The 17010-nt window shown below is 38.2% G+C and overlaps 1 protein-coding gene across 4 annotated transcripts in view; it reads right to left on the bottom strand.

Annotated features, from left to right (window-relative positions):
- Positions 1-5990: 5990 nt before the first annotated feature.
- CSRNP3 (cysteine and serine rich nuclear protein 3) overlaps positions 5991-17010 on the bottom strand; it is a 215760-nt gene continuing 204740 nt past the window's right edge. For all 4 annotated transcript variants that reach the window (XM_055291926.2, XM_055291925.2, XM_055291927.2 and 1 more), the window contains one exon: positions 5991-16665. In XM_055291926.2, the coding sequence (XP_055147901.1) occupies positions 15613-16665 (1053 nt within the window). In that variant the 3' untranslated portion in view covers positions 5991-15612. The remainder of the gene's footprint in view (positions 16666-17010) is intronic.

Here is a 17010-nt window from a genome sequence, read left to right on the forward strand (position 1 = left end):
AACCTCTAGTGAGTGGGACAGAGGCTATAGAAGTGGGGAGAGCCAAGTGGATGTTTCTGAAACTGTTCGTATCCCCCACCCAAATCAAGGTAGTAAATAAAATACAAGTTGTATCGCAGGGGGAATAGTGGAAATTATTAGTACCTCTAGGAATCTAAAAGACATAGGGGTGGTGGTTGCTGTCATATCCCCACTTAAGTTATCTTGATGCAGTGACTTGCTCTTGCAGAACACAGAGATCCTGGGAAATGAGAGTAGATTATTGCAAATTCAATTAATTGGTGGCCTCAACTGCAGTTGCTATGCCAGATGTAGTATCTTTGCTAGAGTGGGTTAACCAACCTCAGTAACATGGATGAGGTCATGTGAATGGCAAATGTGTTTCTTTCTATTCCAATTAGAAAAAGAGGATCAGAAATTGTTTGCATGTGCATGGAATGGTCAACAATATATATTTAGTTTTGTATTCTGTCATAATATAGCACAAAGAGATCTCAACTCTCTAGATTTCCAACAGAATACCACTCCTTTATGATATTATGCTAATTAGGCCAGATGAGCAATAACTTGTCAGCATGCTGGTGGCATTGGTGAAACACACACAAAATGGAGGATAGGACATAAACCCTTTGAAGAGTTAGGAGCCTGCCACACTAATACAGTCTTTAGGGATTTTGTGGTGTGGGGAGTTCAGGTTGTCTCTTGCATAGGAAAGATACATTTTACATGCTGCAACTCCCACCATGAAAAGAGAAGCACAACACTTGGTAAGCTTCTTTAGGTTCTAGATGTGACAACATATTTCTCATTCAGGAATACTGCTCTGACCCGTATGTTGGGCAATGTGAAAGGCTGCCAGCTTTGAGTGAGACGTAGAGCAGGAAAAATCTCAGCAGGAGGTATTGGTTGCAGTCCACCAAGCCCTGTTGTTGGGTCATGTAGGCCAGCAGACACCATGATATTAGTGGTAGCAGTGGTGGGAAAAGATGCTGTGTGGAGGTTATGTCAAGTGCCAGTGGTAGAATCTCAACATAGTCTACGGGATTAAAGCTTTGCCATTTGTAGCAGTAATTTGTATGCCTTTTGAGAAACAACTCCTGATATATTACTGAAGCCTCATAGAGATTACGTGCCTGCTATGGGACACCAAGGCACTGCACCTGTAGAACCACGTATCTTAAGGCAGGGCTAGCAGAACTTTAAGAGATGGATTCTAGAAGTAGAAAACTTGGATCGAGCATAAATAGGACTGGAAGACACAAAAAAAGCTGCATGACAAGACAGTCCCATCTTCCATGTCGTTTGCCACCGTTGTCCCTGAACCTCTTCCACAGCTCATCCCTCACTCCATATGGAGGATGCCACATGGCTCACTGCTGGAGGAGGAAAAAGCCTTCAGATTTGGTTTATAGATGGGCTGGTTTAGTAGGCGGATGCCAAACAAGCCAAAAATGCATGGCAGCTATACTGCAGCCTTGTTCAGGAGTAGCTCATGGGGCTAGAGAAAAATCCTTAAAATAGGCAGAGCTTTAAGATCCACCTGGTCATTCTCTTTGTGTGGAAGAATAAATAGGAGCTCTGTTAGAATATATACGGACTGATGGGTAGAAGTGAATAGCCTGGCTCAGGATGCTGAAAGCAGAGATATCAGAATATTGGGGAATAGGAGGCTTGGAGTATAAGCATGTGAATGACATGTGAGAGTGGACACAAACTGTGAAGATCTTTGTGTCACATGTTAACACCTATCAACTAGAGAGCACCCACCGCAGAAAACACATTAAACAACAGTGTGGACCTGTGTTGTCCAATATTGTATGTACTAGCCACACGTGGCTACTCCAAATTGAAATGTCCTGTAATTGCAAAACACACACTGGATTTCAAAGACTTAGTCTTCCAAAAAGAATGTAAAATATTACTAATAATTTTTATATTCATTACATGTTGAAATTTTTTACTTATTGGGTTAAGTGAAATATATTATTAAATTAATTTTATCTTTTTGTTAACTCTTTTTAAGGTCGCTATGAGAACACTGAAAATTACATATGCAGCTCACATTTGTAGCTCACATTATATATATTTTTTGATAGTATTGATATAGACAGAATAACTTGGCCGGTTGGCAGCAAGCAGCCAGCCTCAGTTATTGGGTACTCCAAGGCTGCTGTGATAGGTACATGGATGGGGTGGCACTGGGAGCCACGAAGGCTCTTCTTGGGTCCATGAGCATGGCCTGCCACTTACCAAGACTGATAAAGCTCCTGCTGCTGCCAAATGTACAGTCTGCCAGCAACAGAGACTGATGCTGAGCCCTCCATATGGCATTATTCTTCTGGAGCCTAACCAGACACTTGTTGGCAGATTGATTACATTGGGCCCCTTCCATCTTAAAAGGGCCAGAGATTTTTTGCGTTTTTATTTATTGTTTGTTTTAAATAAAAATAGACATATATTCCAAGTATAAGTTTGCCATTCTCACCTGCAGGGCCTTGGCAAACACCGTTATTCAAGGACTAACAGTATATTTGATCTGCTCACATGGGATCCCACGTAACATCATATCAGAGCATGGGCACATGACCATGAGACCCACTGATCATACCACAGACTTCAAAGCTCCAGGCCTGACAGAGCATTGACTGGCCTGTAGAAGGTGCAGTTGAAGTGTAAGTTTGGAGATGATGTTCTGCAAGAATTGGTTACCATCCTCCAGGATCCAGCATATAGACTGAATCAAAAACCTTTACGTAATAATATGTCCCCCATAGGAAGAACACATGGGTCCAAACTCCACTGGGTGGAAGCAGGAATGTCTCTACTTAACATGATGCACTGGAGAAAACTGTGCTTCCTATTCCACAGCTCTATAGGGTTAAATGTCTTTGCAGTCTTAAAGGTCCTAGTCCCCAAAGAGGTCACACTTTTATCAGGGGACTAAAGAGTCCCATTGGACTTAAGCTATTGCTACATCCTAGGATTTTTAGGCAAGGAGAAAAAATGCCTCACCATCTTGGTAGAGTATTTGACCTTGATCCTCAGGAAGACATGGGCCTACTGTTACATAATAGAAGCGGGAAGTAATATTCACTTAGGTGTCTTTTGGCTCTGGGTCACACCACCAAGTAAGCCATTGAGGCTAGCAACTGTGTTGGCTGAAGCTGAGAAGAATGTAGAATTAATAGTGGGAGAGGGAGATGGTCAGTTTTAGTTGTGGCTTTAGGATCAGCCAGAGTGGCAGGAACTGTAATTTAGTTTACTAAGCTTGCTCCGTTAAGTTTTCCCCAGGGAGAGAGGCCCACCAGAATCCTGAAGGAGCTGTTCCCTGAAATTTAAGTGATGACATGAAATCTGAGGACCTGAAGGATGGATGTGGAAGACACAGAGCAGCTGTTCCACCTTCAAAAATTCCCTTTCAAGGAAGGACTTGTCCCAGGTCCTAAGAGCGCTGTCAGAAAAACATCCTCCAGCTTTCAGCTGTTTTCAGGCTTTCTCCTCACTGCAGGATGCCAACTCATCTGAGAGCACTCCCTTTCTGGGGCAGAAGACATCCAGAGACTGACTGTGGCGTGGCTATAAAGGCCCAGCCATTTCAGCTCGCGAGGGGACGACTCTGAGGATCCCTTATCCTCTAGAGCACTCCAGTGGGGTCGGGCCGCATCACAGCCTGATTTCTGTCTTTGCCTAATCTGCTTCTTCCCGCTAGCTCCCACAAGAATTGATCCCTCATGGAAATCCTGCATGCTAAACTCCATCTCAGAGTTGCGTGCTTACAGCAAATACAACCTGAAACACTAGCCTTTCTAAAGCTTCAGTCCTCTCTGTTATTTAGTTCCTTCTATATATGTATACGCTCTCCTTAAAATTCTCATTCGCTCCAAATCTTACATCTTTGTCTAAGCTCTAGACTTACATTTCTTTCCGTCCATTTGTTATTTTCACTGAGTATCCCAGCATCAATTCAAGCTGTCCAAAATGAACACATCTCTTCCTCCTTGTAACATTCTAATTTATGTTGATGATGTCTGTCTTCTTATGTCCTTCCCCATATTCCACCTGTGGTATTTTAGGCTCATAATTATTTTGTTACCTTTAATCTCTCACATCACAGCTTTCAAATAGCTGACTTTTTCTCTGCTGTAATTACCCACATCTTTTTACTTGCTTGTCTAGAGGGACTCTGCCTGTCTTTTCCCCCACTGCCTCTTCATTGTAGCACATTCTTGCACAGTATCCTAAATCAGAGTAGGTTCTCAACTCTTATTTTTTCTAATGAATACTGACTGTAATGGCTACTGCAAAGATTTTTACTCTGGCATTTCCATCCTCCCAAACTGTCTGTGCACTGTAGCCACACTGATATTCCATACTGCAAATCACTCTTGATTGATTTTCCTTTTCTAAAATCTTCAGGATTTCCTGAAGGAAATATCCTTATTTCCCTAAGGATATAAGCCAGATTCCTTGGGTTTGTCTTTAAAGCTTTGCACTATCTAAATGCACTCTCCCAACCTGATTTGTCATTTGTTCCTGATAGTAAATTATCTGTTCTTAACCAGGTCCTTCTGCCCCCCACCAGAAGAGTGATGTTGTTCTGATCAGCCTTTCTTCAAATCGTTCCATAATGTGGACTATGGGGGTGCCCCTGCTAGCTGAAATTCTCCGTCTCTCTGAATCTGACCCTTTTTCCACTGTTTCAGCCAACCATCTTTCCCTCATCTGAACTCCTATACAGGAGTGGACTTTGCATCACTCATTTTTGTACTTTGCATACATCAGTAAATGTATTTTAAGCCTCTACCATGTTTTAAACACTAAGCTGAATGCTGAGAAGACAGAGAGTAATGAGAAGTGTTTTCTGTTCTCAGGAAGTGCTGAGAGGGAGTAGATGCATAAATAAGCTAGTGCAGTGAGACTCGAAAGGGCTCTAATACATGTCTGCTTTGCATAAAACAACAGGCAATCGATTTTCAGGAGTATTGGAAGGGCAACATAAAGGAAGGAATATTTGCGTTTTGAAAAATAAATAGATGGTCATTAGAATTGTGCTGTCAGGATAGGTTTGTGGGGTGTGTATTCTTGGCAGAAGAGGCAAGCTGAACAGAAGCAGGGAAAAACGGACTAGCAGGTGAAATCTAAGGAACCGCTCTTGTGGGCAGCAGAAGACATGGGAAGTAAAGGGAGAGCTTGTACCCAGATCTCAGGCGACCTTGTGAGGCATTCCAAGGAGTTGGAATTTTGTTTTGTTGGCAGTGAGGAAACACCACAAAATATGTTTAATTCAGTGAATAACATGTTCAAATTTGAGTTTTAGGATGATCACACAATCACATATTATTATTTGCTTTTAAAAATATAGATCCAGTCTCTAAATACAAAACAAGTTGTTGGAAGAAGGTGTCTTGGATATGATAGGAGATCTAAAAAAATGCAATTTTTTTTCCTCATCCTACTGCCAATAAAAGTTAAGTTTTAGTTACCTTAAGCCAGTAGCTTTAAACAGATGGGCACATATACGTACCATGCATACGCATATATTCTAAACATCAAATCACACAGATTCTGCTTTAAGCAAAGCAAAACAAAAATACTACTAAGCAGTTAAGTGAAAGGATACTACTTACAAGAGATTGAATTTGTCCTTGTAAAAATAGCCTCCAAGTTTCATTTACATAAAGAGTTCTCCTCTGGCCCCTGTGTTTGTTTACACATCATCACTTGATGAAGGGGTTGAATAGCTGAGAAAATAAAGTGCTATAAGCATCTTCACTTAGGGATAAATCCTAATAAAGTTAACACATATTTGAAATGACAGTGTAATGAACCATTTCACAGGAAGTGGCTTCACACACAACTTTTCAAGAATCTTATCTGTTACACAGTGGAAGGGAGGTATCCTTGTGTGTGCTGGGACAGCGTAACGGATTGCAGCTCAGGATGTAAGAACAAAGGTTTTACACAACAGGCAACAGAAATGCAACAGTAGCTACAACTTAGAAACCGGTTTTACTCTGCTGCAAACAAATGGACAAGATATTGTACAATATGTAATAAAAAGTACAGCATAATACAAGTGCCACTAATAAAAGAAGCTTAAGGATAAGACTTAAAAATGCTTATTTGTTATATATATATACACACTGCAATAAAAAGCCACAATAAATACACGAATTTCCATGTCATTCATAATAAATACTGAAAATATAAATACAGAAGACTACAGCTAATATGAATAAATTATTACAACATAAGGTCCAGGTTAAGTTCTGTTGAATATTATTGTAGCTTATTTTATATACCCTTTGGCATTTTTGATGTTATAACTTATACACAAGAGAAATCAATCTAGAAACTGTGTGACATACAACATGACATCTTAGTGTAACATGACTGTATGTGTGGACTGGAGTTGATTTTCCTCCTTTTCAACTGTTTTAAGTCATTAGGTTGAACATAATTAATAAATATTTATTGAAGTACTGTTGATATTGAGTAAAAGTAACAATAAAAATCAGTTGAAAGATAAAACTAATCATAACGTCACAAAATACAGTTCAGTGGCTTTTCTGAGTTTTTAAAGTCACTTTTTTTTTTTGCCAGCAACAAACAAACAAAAAATAAGAAAACAAATATTCTCAAAAGACTTCCCTTGTGGAAGGACCATTCCCAATATCTGAATGGTTCAACACAGACTGAAGGATAACACCCAAGTCCTTTGGATCATTTGATCTACCAATACATTCAGCTCACTAGATTCCACCAGAATTTGCAAATGTACCAAATTTCTATGGCAGTTGGAAAGTGAGACATAGTTGATGTCTAAAACTATGATCAAGATGAAGACACTGCAAAAAGTGACATATGTCTATGCAACCAATTATACATATTTTTAAAATGGGAAACATGTATTTTTGACGAATGTCAAATGATCTATCAGATTGATATACCCTGTGACACTGAGGGAAACACACTGAAAGAACAAAGTGCCATTTTCTGCATAAACAGGCATTAACCAGCACATATGTATTAATAGTTCTATCTTAAGAGGCTAGTACACCAGAAATTCAATAAACTAAAAATAAAGCAGATCAACTTTACTAAGACACAATAAAGGCTGAGGTTCTTAGGAACAGAGCTGTAATCTACAGGTTTATTTTTATTTTATTTTTTTACTATTTCTGTACTGTAAATTTCTAGCATTTATTATACATCAAACACTTTTGAAACATGTTTCACAAACTATGCCTCAGACTTATTTCAATAGAGGTGCCTAGAGTCAATTAAAACATGGGCCAAATTTTATTCAACATTCTTTACACGATCATTCTATAGCATTAGCCTTTTTTTTTTTTTTTTTTAAATAAAAAAGGTCATTTCCCCCTAGTGTTATTTGTAGGGAGTAACCACACTGATGTGGCTGTCATTTCACAAGAGCATCCGAGTTTGGGAGATATGCAGCTGGACCAAGATTGAAAAAAATCCCATGGAGAAAGGAAACATTGATTTCGGGGGTGCTCCTCATCTTCTGGTGAGTTCTGACTCTGAGTTGGGTGTCAACTCTGAGCAGATAAAAAAGGCTCTGAAAGCTCCAGGGAGTGCTTGAATCAAGTGATGTAACCAGTAAAATCACCATTCTCCAGGAGACCTCCCTTCGTTTTCAGGCCTTGTCAAGAAGACAAATTTTTAAATTATTTTCCTGACCCCTGAGAAAGCAGGAAGCCATTGTTTAAATAACACAGGGACAAAGGCTGGGATCAAATGGTGGCTGTGTAAATCTCTGGAGTCATTTTATTCCATCAGACTCTTCACAACTACTCCTATCTCCCACAGGAGGAGTGGAAAAACTTTGGATTCTTATTTGTCATTTTAAGCCAAGGAAAGATTAATGAGAAGGTCATTACTTAGAAGTAAGAATGTAGAAAATGCTTATTTTTTGTAATTGTAACTTCTTAGAAAATGGAACAGCTTTAAAGTCAAGTCATTTGATCCTAGTTCTGATGTTTGTCACTGGGGATCTGAAACAGTCACTTTTCCTGACATTACCTACTGACATAAGAGCAATCACAAAAACAAACAACAACAACAGCAAAAATGAAAACCTAGTACAGCCATATTTGTCAAAAGCTGGTCATGTTACAGACCATTGTCTCTGAATCCATGTCTTTCTTTAAAAATCTGATTTCTTAGGAGACTTACAGGATGATCACATATTAACGTAGTAATCACCAAATGCAGGGGGAAACCCAACTTCCCTTGAATCCCCTAGTACGATGGCCCAAATCATCACAACTGTTGCCAGGTGCCTAACCCTCAAAGACTGGCCAAGATATTTTCTTATTGTGAGAAAACCTAAGAGAGCTGAATTGTGTTGCCAAGGAAACTGCCTTCCCTAGAGATGTTTAGAATAGATGGCGATGTCTCCTGTTGGGCATGCCTAAGTGACAGTCTTCCCTGGTGGTAGATCGATGAGCCATATGACCTCTGGAGATCCCTCCTAGTCTCAGGACCATAAAATTTGAAGAATACAGAAGAATCTCAGACTTTCCATTATTCACACACAGTTGGCCATTGTGAGTATTTTTGAAAAGATTAAACTATTCTGAGATCCCCATTTGGCATGATGAGTGCCTAATGAATCAGGGTTCAGATGGTAACCCATGGCAGTGGGCTTTATTTGTTTGAGACCCAAATGAAATGACTTTGACAACTATTACATCTTAAAATCAATCACTTTCAGATATCATTTGGATACCATTAAATAACTCAAGGATCAACATTAAATAAATTAAAAAACAACAACAACAACAACAACCAGGCAATAAGTTCCTATGTTAGATACTTAGGTTTTTCCACTTTAGGATAATTGAGATTTAGATTTTATTTTTTCTTCTCTTTTTTATTAAATAAAGTTGCAAAAATGTATATAGATCTTTAAATTTGTTTTAAAGAGGGGTGGCTTTCTTAATGGCTAAGGAAAAAAACTTGGTGACCACATGAAAAGGAGGAGCAAAACAAAATTGGATATAATGTACTACAAAGGTAGAAATTTCAAACTCCTTTTCCATAGGTCCCCTATGTAGAGACAACAGCAAAACCATTATTAGGAAGCCATGTCCCTGACAAGAAGGGTGGGGGGTAGTGGCCTTATCCAGTATGGCAGTAGGACTTGATGAAGGTCTCTGGTGATACAAGTACCTAGATAAATTTAAAAGAGACATTTTCTAAGTCAATTTTCTTCCAAATGCTCACTAATAAATACCTTTTAAGATAATCGCAAGACAGATAAAAATATTGGGAGAAAACCAAAAGAGAAAGGAAAGAGATACTCTAACAAAGAAGCTACTCTAAAGTTACAACTAAAACTGTTCAACCAGCTCACATAAATTAACTTAGACAATGGCAAGGCTAATTTCTACCATAAATTTATCTCCTTCTAACTCTTTCTAATCAATATACATTATCTTAAAAATATTTAAATGGCCTCACATGTCACTAAAATGAGTTAACGAATGAACTTAACTATCATCGTGGTAATGATAAAGAGAGGAATTACATCATTAGCATGCTGAATACAAATGTTATCCAAAATAAATTCTATCACATTCCTTTGAAACTTTAGTCCTGCCAGAAACTTTTATGAGAGATAACATAAGATGGCACAGTGAAGTTGACATTTCTTGAATTATAAGCCAATGCAAAGGATCAAATTTATAAAAGCAATTACCCTGTATAGTGATATATTTATCACAAGTAAAAGAAAGTAGTCACCAACATGACTTACATCTTTGAAATGACTTCATTTCCCATGGATACAACAAGTATCTGTATTTACTAAAATTCCAGACAAGATGTGAATATTTTAAAAATCTACATATAAAAGTAAACTGAAACATACTGTTTTAGGCTTTGAATCTGGTCATATTCACTCTCCTGGTTCCCATCATTCTATTGGCATTACCACTCTCAGGATAGGAAACCCAAGACATGCCAAGACAGCACAGACTTAGACTAGCCTGAGAACTGATCACTAGGTAAAACACAGGTCATATCAAATGTTTCAGCTTGAATTTCTGGAAAAAAAGAATAAAACAAAACATCTGCGTTGTTTAGGAAGGGGGTCTCATGGTCCAGTTTGAAAAAGCCAAGAAAGGAGTCAAAATAAAATTTAGAAGTGACTGTTTTAAGGACTCACATTGAATATCTTGATTTGTTAGGTAAAATGTGAAAGAAGAGCTTTTCTAAATGTCTGCACTTTTTACTTTTGACAATCATGAAAGTCATTGATCACTTATTTTAATATAAAATGTGTTTAAATTTTTTAACAAAATAGTTTCTTTAGAATGCTGTAGGTGTGTGTTTTTATTTTCTAAAGCATCAAATGACTTATAGACAGTAAAAATGTAATTGATATGAATGTTGGTCAGCAGATGTGAGCACCAACTGGGCTGAAAGCGTGTCCACATTGTAACTGCCCCTTCTAGGTTTGGGGCTGCCATTTGTAACTCTAGTCTTTATGATGTAATAAGAACTAGCTTAGCTCTGCTGTGCATCTTTTTTTTTTATAATTCCTGGAAGACACCACCACTTATTAAGCTTTTATTGCATCTTCACTTCCACTCTGATACTTCCATAATTCTAGTGGGTATTTAAATTGCTGATATTCAATTAAGTCAATCAAATTCTTTACTACTGTAGAAAACATCTGATGAGCTGTGCTGTTGGTGCAGAGCTACAGCATTTTGGCTTAGGCATTTTTGTTATTCCAGCACTAGTTAGATTTCAGAAAAAGTAATGCAATCAGAAGCTGAAAATTCATATTAGACCTAATATGAATATTAGGTCTAATATAGAGTAATCAAGCCTTTAAACTTTGGGTTTTGGTTGTGGTAAGAATACAACCAACAGTTCTAATTTAAAATTACAGACAAGTCTTGCCTTTGAAAGCACAAAGGTGCCTCCCATTAAAGCTTGGTATTTAATACACTGGCTATAATGGCACTGCAAACTGTCATCAAGAGAATAAGGAGCAGAGATGCCATTTTAAAGAGAAATATTGAGTTATATTTGGAGAAATAGAAGGCTTCTTGACACCTTTAAAAAAGGCAGTCTCCTGTTGGCTTCTGAGAATATAAATTTCCCACCTGCTAATTTGATGGTTTGTAACTCCAGCTGAAAGTGATGGAGTCTAACAACCTCTCTGTTTTCCACCTGCTGCAAAGTGATGTCTTTGGAATTTGCAACAGGATTTTGCTATTTTGATGAGCTTTTTATAAACAGAAGTAAGAGTGATTGTGTTCCACACTGTTGTCTTAAAAGTTTCCTGAAATGTTTCCTGGGTTATGCATGAGTTAAATCCTCCTTGAAACTGTCTGATAGGAGTTTGCTGGTGTAAATTTAGCATCACTTATATAGGTCTAACAGTGAAGAATCAATTAATCGAAAATTTCTTTTTCATTTGATTCAGTCCTAGCTGAGTCGAGATTTAATTCATACATTTCTGATGGAGGGAGAGAGATGAAAGACGATCCAGTGAGTTCTATTAATTTAGGAAAAGGAAGCATCTTTTAGTTGCAGCTCACATATAATTAGACAAGAACTGATGTCAGTTTTTCTAATATCACTTGATAAAATCACATATTAAGAGGATTTGAGAAAGCTTGATTATTTCATGCCACACTTCATTAACATTATCCATTAGAATTTGTAGTGTTCTCCTCTTTTTACTACCCAAGACAATTGTTCTAACACAGCATGTGTTCAGTACATATTTGTTGAAAGAATTGATACTTAATAAATTTTGAATATAAAGACCAAAGAGTCATAAACTTGTGCAACAATGTCGAAAATTGAAATAAAAGAAACAGTGATTAGCAAGTTATAGAAAGTAAATCATGGTATGTTTTCCTGTTTAATGATAATCATACCAAAATTTTGCCTAGAAGTCATCCATTAGAGTGTAAAATTTTAAAGAACATAGCCACTTAACATAATCTCTCTGTTTCTTGATTAATTTGTAACTAGTGTTTTTGCAACTCATAGCTTTTTTTTTTGGAGGGGAGGGATTCAGGGAGTATTGCAGGGCCATATATGATTGTGAAGATTTTAAACATAATAAGAAACATTAGTTTCACATTTTACATGTGGCTGTCATATTGAGAAAATGGTTTTATCACAAAGAAATGATGGGCTTTCAAAAAGTAACTATATTATTCAATCAACCAAAAGACATGAGACAAATGAATTTTACCCGTGTCTTAATAATTAATGATCAAGAGATAAGGAGGAAAAACTTAAGTAAATCTCTTTCATTGACTTCTTTCTCCCAAAGGAAATTGGGAATGACAAAGGAGATGCAAGCTGCTTCAGCCACTTGTCTTTCAAATCAATTTGGCCAGGATTATAACTGGGAATTAAGTCCCATTTAAAGGTATAGGACTGGTACTAGAATAGCCAGGGCTGGAGCATGAAGCTTTGCAATTGATAGTGAATGACTAAAAAGTTGTGTGTCAAAGAAGACTACAGTTTGGCTAGATATACTATGGAGGCAATACAACAGCTGCCAGTCAGGTTATTGTGTCTTGGCATAAAGATCTTAAGTATTCCAACTGGCTGCATGTAGCTTGATCCCCATTTTTAAAAGCTTAGAAGGACTGTAGCACTTTCCTGGCATGTGGGCAGTTCTTTGTTGAACAGAACGGCTATTAATGGAAAAAAAAGTCAGATGGAACAGTGTGCTCTCTCAGCTTTTCTGGGAAAGGAACTAACAATGAAATGATTCCATCATAAGTATGTTTGCAACTTTGACCTGATATTTTCAAACTACAGCTTTACCAATTATCCTCTTTTCTAAACCACATTTTTTTAGATCATAAAGCCCAACCAGATTCTGGGGTCAGAAAAACTCAATACTGACTACTGGCCATTGCCTGAAATCTGTCATTCTCTAAGTGTGTGATATGCATATATTTTGTATGTGTGTGCATGTGTATGTGTTAGGTATATGGGAGAGTTTTAATAGGTAGCCTGTGTATATGGTTTGTGGGAGATGTTTACAGGTTAGTCAGGTATATGAAAAGTTGGAATAGAAGCCGTCATGATTGGAAGGTTAATTCTTCTTACAGGGCAGTGACTTTCTACCCCGGACGAATGGATAGGGGAAAAAAAACCTCTGTTTTATTAAGCATCCTTTTGGAAACAAAGCTAGGAAACAAAGACCTAGCCAAAAATAAAAAAGCAGGCTTCATATCGTCTTAGGCAAATAAAGCTGAACCAAAATTAAAATACCTCTTTTCAGAAACTGGACTGTCATTCTACCCTTCAGCTTTGCTCAGGCTGGAGCTGGCTCTTCCCCACTCTCCCACACTCTGTGTTCCAAGAATAACCTCAGAGTACTTCACAAGCAGATCCTTCAAGAGCTTGTAATGGTCCAGCAAATACAGTACACATGATCCTTTCATGTGCTTGAATGAAGGAACAATAGCCCCTTGTCATTTTCTCTTTGGGCCTGTGCTCTTTAGATTGTATCAGTAGGGGGAAAATTTTGAAGATTAAGCACTAAAAACTGTCACTTTGCAGACAACGTGGGATATATATATATATATATATATACACATACACACACATATACACATATATATATATATATATATTTGAGATTTCAACAAATCCTCATTCTGATTAGCCCAAAGGCCATTCAAAAGGAACAACCCTGCTCTCATTACTGCAACTTACATAAAGACAAGCCCAAAGCTCTTTTCATGTTAATATTAATGGTTATAAATTTGGCCCAATGGAAGGGGGAAGAGAAGGGGCAGAAACCAACTGCACAGTGGAAGAGCTGCCAAGTAAACATTTTTTCCCCAAAACAAATTTTAGTAGAAACTTTTCCATTGGAGGACTTTCTCTAGATCAAGCATTTTTGAGTTCAATTAAATAAAATTTTTTTTAGAAATTGAGATCTACAATATATTTATATCCATAATTCTAAACACCCAAGTCTAAAAGACATAAAAAATAAGTAGCGATGCAGTCACTGAATAGCAAGTCATGTCCACATTTCAAATAGTTATAAAACATGTGAAGTGATATAACAATAGAAGGTCAAAAATGTGAAACAGGTTTAGCATAGTCATATTGCATTGGAAAAAAAAAAGGCAGAATTACACTATTTAGTTACCTAAATTAATTTACAGGGAAACGGGATCCTAGAAGTCCTCCGACGAACCAAGTGCAGGTAATCTAAAGGTGGGGAGTGCATGTTTTATTTCTATCTGTTCTCTTTAATAAGAGAATGTGAGGTAATTAGAAAGTATGCAATGCATTCTGGACTGTTCTGCTAGTTGTCCCAGGCAAGACAAATCAAAATGCTTCAGAAAAGAAAGGCCTAGTTGAGTATTTGGGTAGAGGCCCCCCTTCAATCAGCTAGTCACTAAGTGGAAATCTCATTATACACTGATTTTGTAGAGATGGATTGATCACGCTGGAGAAAAGGCTGGTTGCTGAGGTCGTGTCTCTTCCATGTTTCCTCAGCCTCCTCTGCATTTATTGAGTTAGGTCCTCAGAGTGGTGAAGGAAAATAGGTCATTTTCCCTTCATAAGTATCATTGGATGATTCCTCTATATTAATTATATGAACCTTATAATAGTTAAAGATCTTTTTAATTTTTTTTAAATTTTTTCATCTCAAAGAGTTCTCAGTCCCCACCCCACACGAGGTACCGTGAAGGGGCACTAAAGTGCATTTTGATGTAGGGGGTAGAGCTTAAAGGTGCTGTCCAAGCTAAGAACCAAGATGATTCTGTTTAAAAAAGAAAGGCAATTCCTTCTACCTCCATCTCTGGAGTCAGTTGAGGGAGGGCAGTAAACTAGACTCTCCCCAGAGGATTGTCCTAACTCTTAACTTTAGAGAAAACTGTGTAAGGACCTGCACATATAGAATCATTTATTTGTCCAAAATAGCAAAAATAGGCCTATTTCACCCTTAAGAATTTGCAAATCTGATCAGCCATGATCATAAAAACGTGAATGGATTCCAGATGCAATCCATGTGGGCATGCTCTGTGGAACTAGCTATGCATCTTCAGCTTGAATGAACATGCGACTGTTCATTTTCATCAAAACATGACTTCTACACTACCATAAATAAAATACACATGGAACAATTAAATCTTTTTCTTACAATAATTACTTTTACATTAAAAAGTCACCATTATCTTCAGATATATCGAAAATTAGGACTCTAAATCTTATTATTTCCCAGCCTTAGTTAACAATCTTGCACAGGCCCGATAATCCAAAGTTTGGAGCTCTGATCTACACAGATTGGCAGGTTTCACACAGTTTGACAGGTAGGCAACTGTGAGATATGCATTTTAAAATTTAGCATTTTCTATCAAAACAGTCTGAAATCTTTTAAAATCCCTACAGAGACTGTATTTGTGCAATGCCACAGTCATGTGGCTAGAAAGGAAGAAACAAAATACAGTCTGGAAGATTAACCGCCGTCCAAGTTTTCTTGGTCTTCAGTTTAAACAATGATGAGCCCAGGAAATCCAACTAAATACAGTGCCTTAAAAAGGAGAAGAGTTGGTCCTAGAATAATTTAAGCTACTAAACAGGGACTGTCTCAACCACGGGTGATTTGATGCACTCTTCATGCAATATGCTCTTTTCTGCAAGGCTCAAAGAATTTTCAGCAGGATGCTCTGAAATGTGACTGTCACCATTCAATGTAGAGACAAACCCTTCCTGGGAGGGGCCTTTCAAGTATGAGTGAAATTCCACTTGAGGGTGATTGGACCTGTGTTCGGGATATAAACTATTGCAGGGCACACCGCTATCATTTTCGGAAGAGGAGCAGCAAACGATTACAGAGGGGTTGGCAGCTGGGTAGTGGGAGGCACCATAGGCCTCTTCTGCTTGTCGGGCATAGTCAACGAATTGCTCCGGGGTCATAGTGTAAGGCACCAGCGAAAGGGTACCGTTTTTGACAGTGTCTCTTTCAGAGTAGTTCTCAGAGATCTGATTTGGAGTTCCTGGAATGTGGCTATCTATTTGGTAATACAGAGTTGAAGAGTTGGCATAAAAAGAAGCATTCTTTGCATGGCTTTCGTGAACGGCGGTGCCATCAGAATAACAAAGAACTGAAGGAAGAGGGACAACTTCGGCATGGGTGCCCAAACCTTCCACGAAGCCATCTCCTTTGTCATCATCGTCATCCTCCTCCTCCTCTTCCTCTTCTTCTTCCTCCTCCTCCTCGTCTGACTCACTAGGTGCCAAGCTTTGCGTGCTAGAATCTGTGACTCCGCTGCAAAAGCTGCTCCCATCCTCCTCTTCTTCCTCCTCCTCTCCTTGGCAATCTAATTCTTCAGCCGACTGCAGGTGCAGCACTGCAGCCTGGGGTTCAGTTTCAATCTCAAAACTGTCTGTGATTGAATATTCTACGGAGTGAGCAACAGGGCCCATAGAACTACTGTGAGCACTTATCTCACTGTGGCAGCCATTCAGCGTGGGGATTTGCTGCTCTCGGTTTTTCTCCAGTTCAAGTTTCATTATTGTGTGCAAAAAGTGAGTCCGAACACGGATAGGATTAAATTCAATTCTACCTGCTGTGTTACTACATCCTTCTTTAGTGCAGCCACACGGGAAAGACATACGATCCACCTTGGAAGGAAGAACACAGATTAGCACCATGGAAATATTACAAACCAAATAAACGCCCAGAACCTTTCTGCAACTTCTTTGAATTAAGTAATCCACTTAATTCCACATATGCCAGAGCAAATGACAACCAAACTTCAAATAGAAATGAAAAGGGGAAAGTGAGGGCTTAAAACATAAGAGTTAACTGCTTTTTATACCTATATTCAAAATAAAAATGGGTTATGGGCATAAGTGTGTATTTTCAGTTCACTGACCCACTCCATTGCTTTCTCCTCTTTTTTCTCTATTCCCCACTTTCCCTTCCCTCCACTTCTTTAATTTTGCTCCCATATTTTCAATGCTCCT

This window comes from Symphalangus syndactylus, chromosome 9, assembly GCF_028878055.3.
Source record: "Symphalangus syndactylus isolate Jambi chromosome 9, NHGRI_mSymSyn1-v2.1_pri, whole genome shotgun sequence".
Classification (NCBI taxonomy): domain Eukaryota; kingdom Metazoa; phylum Chordata; class Mammalia; order Primates; family Hylobatidae; genus Symphalangus; species Symphalangus syndactylus.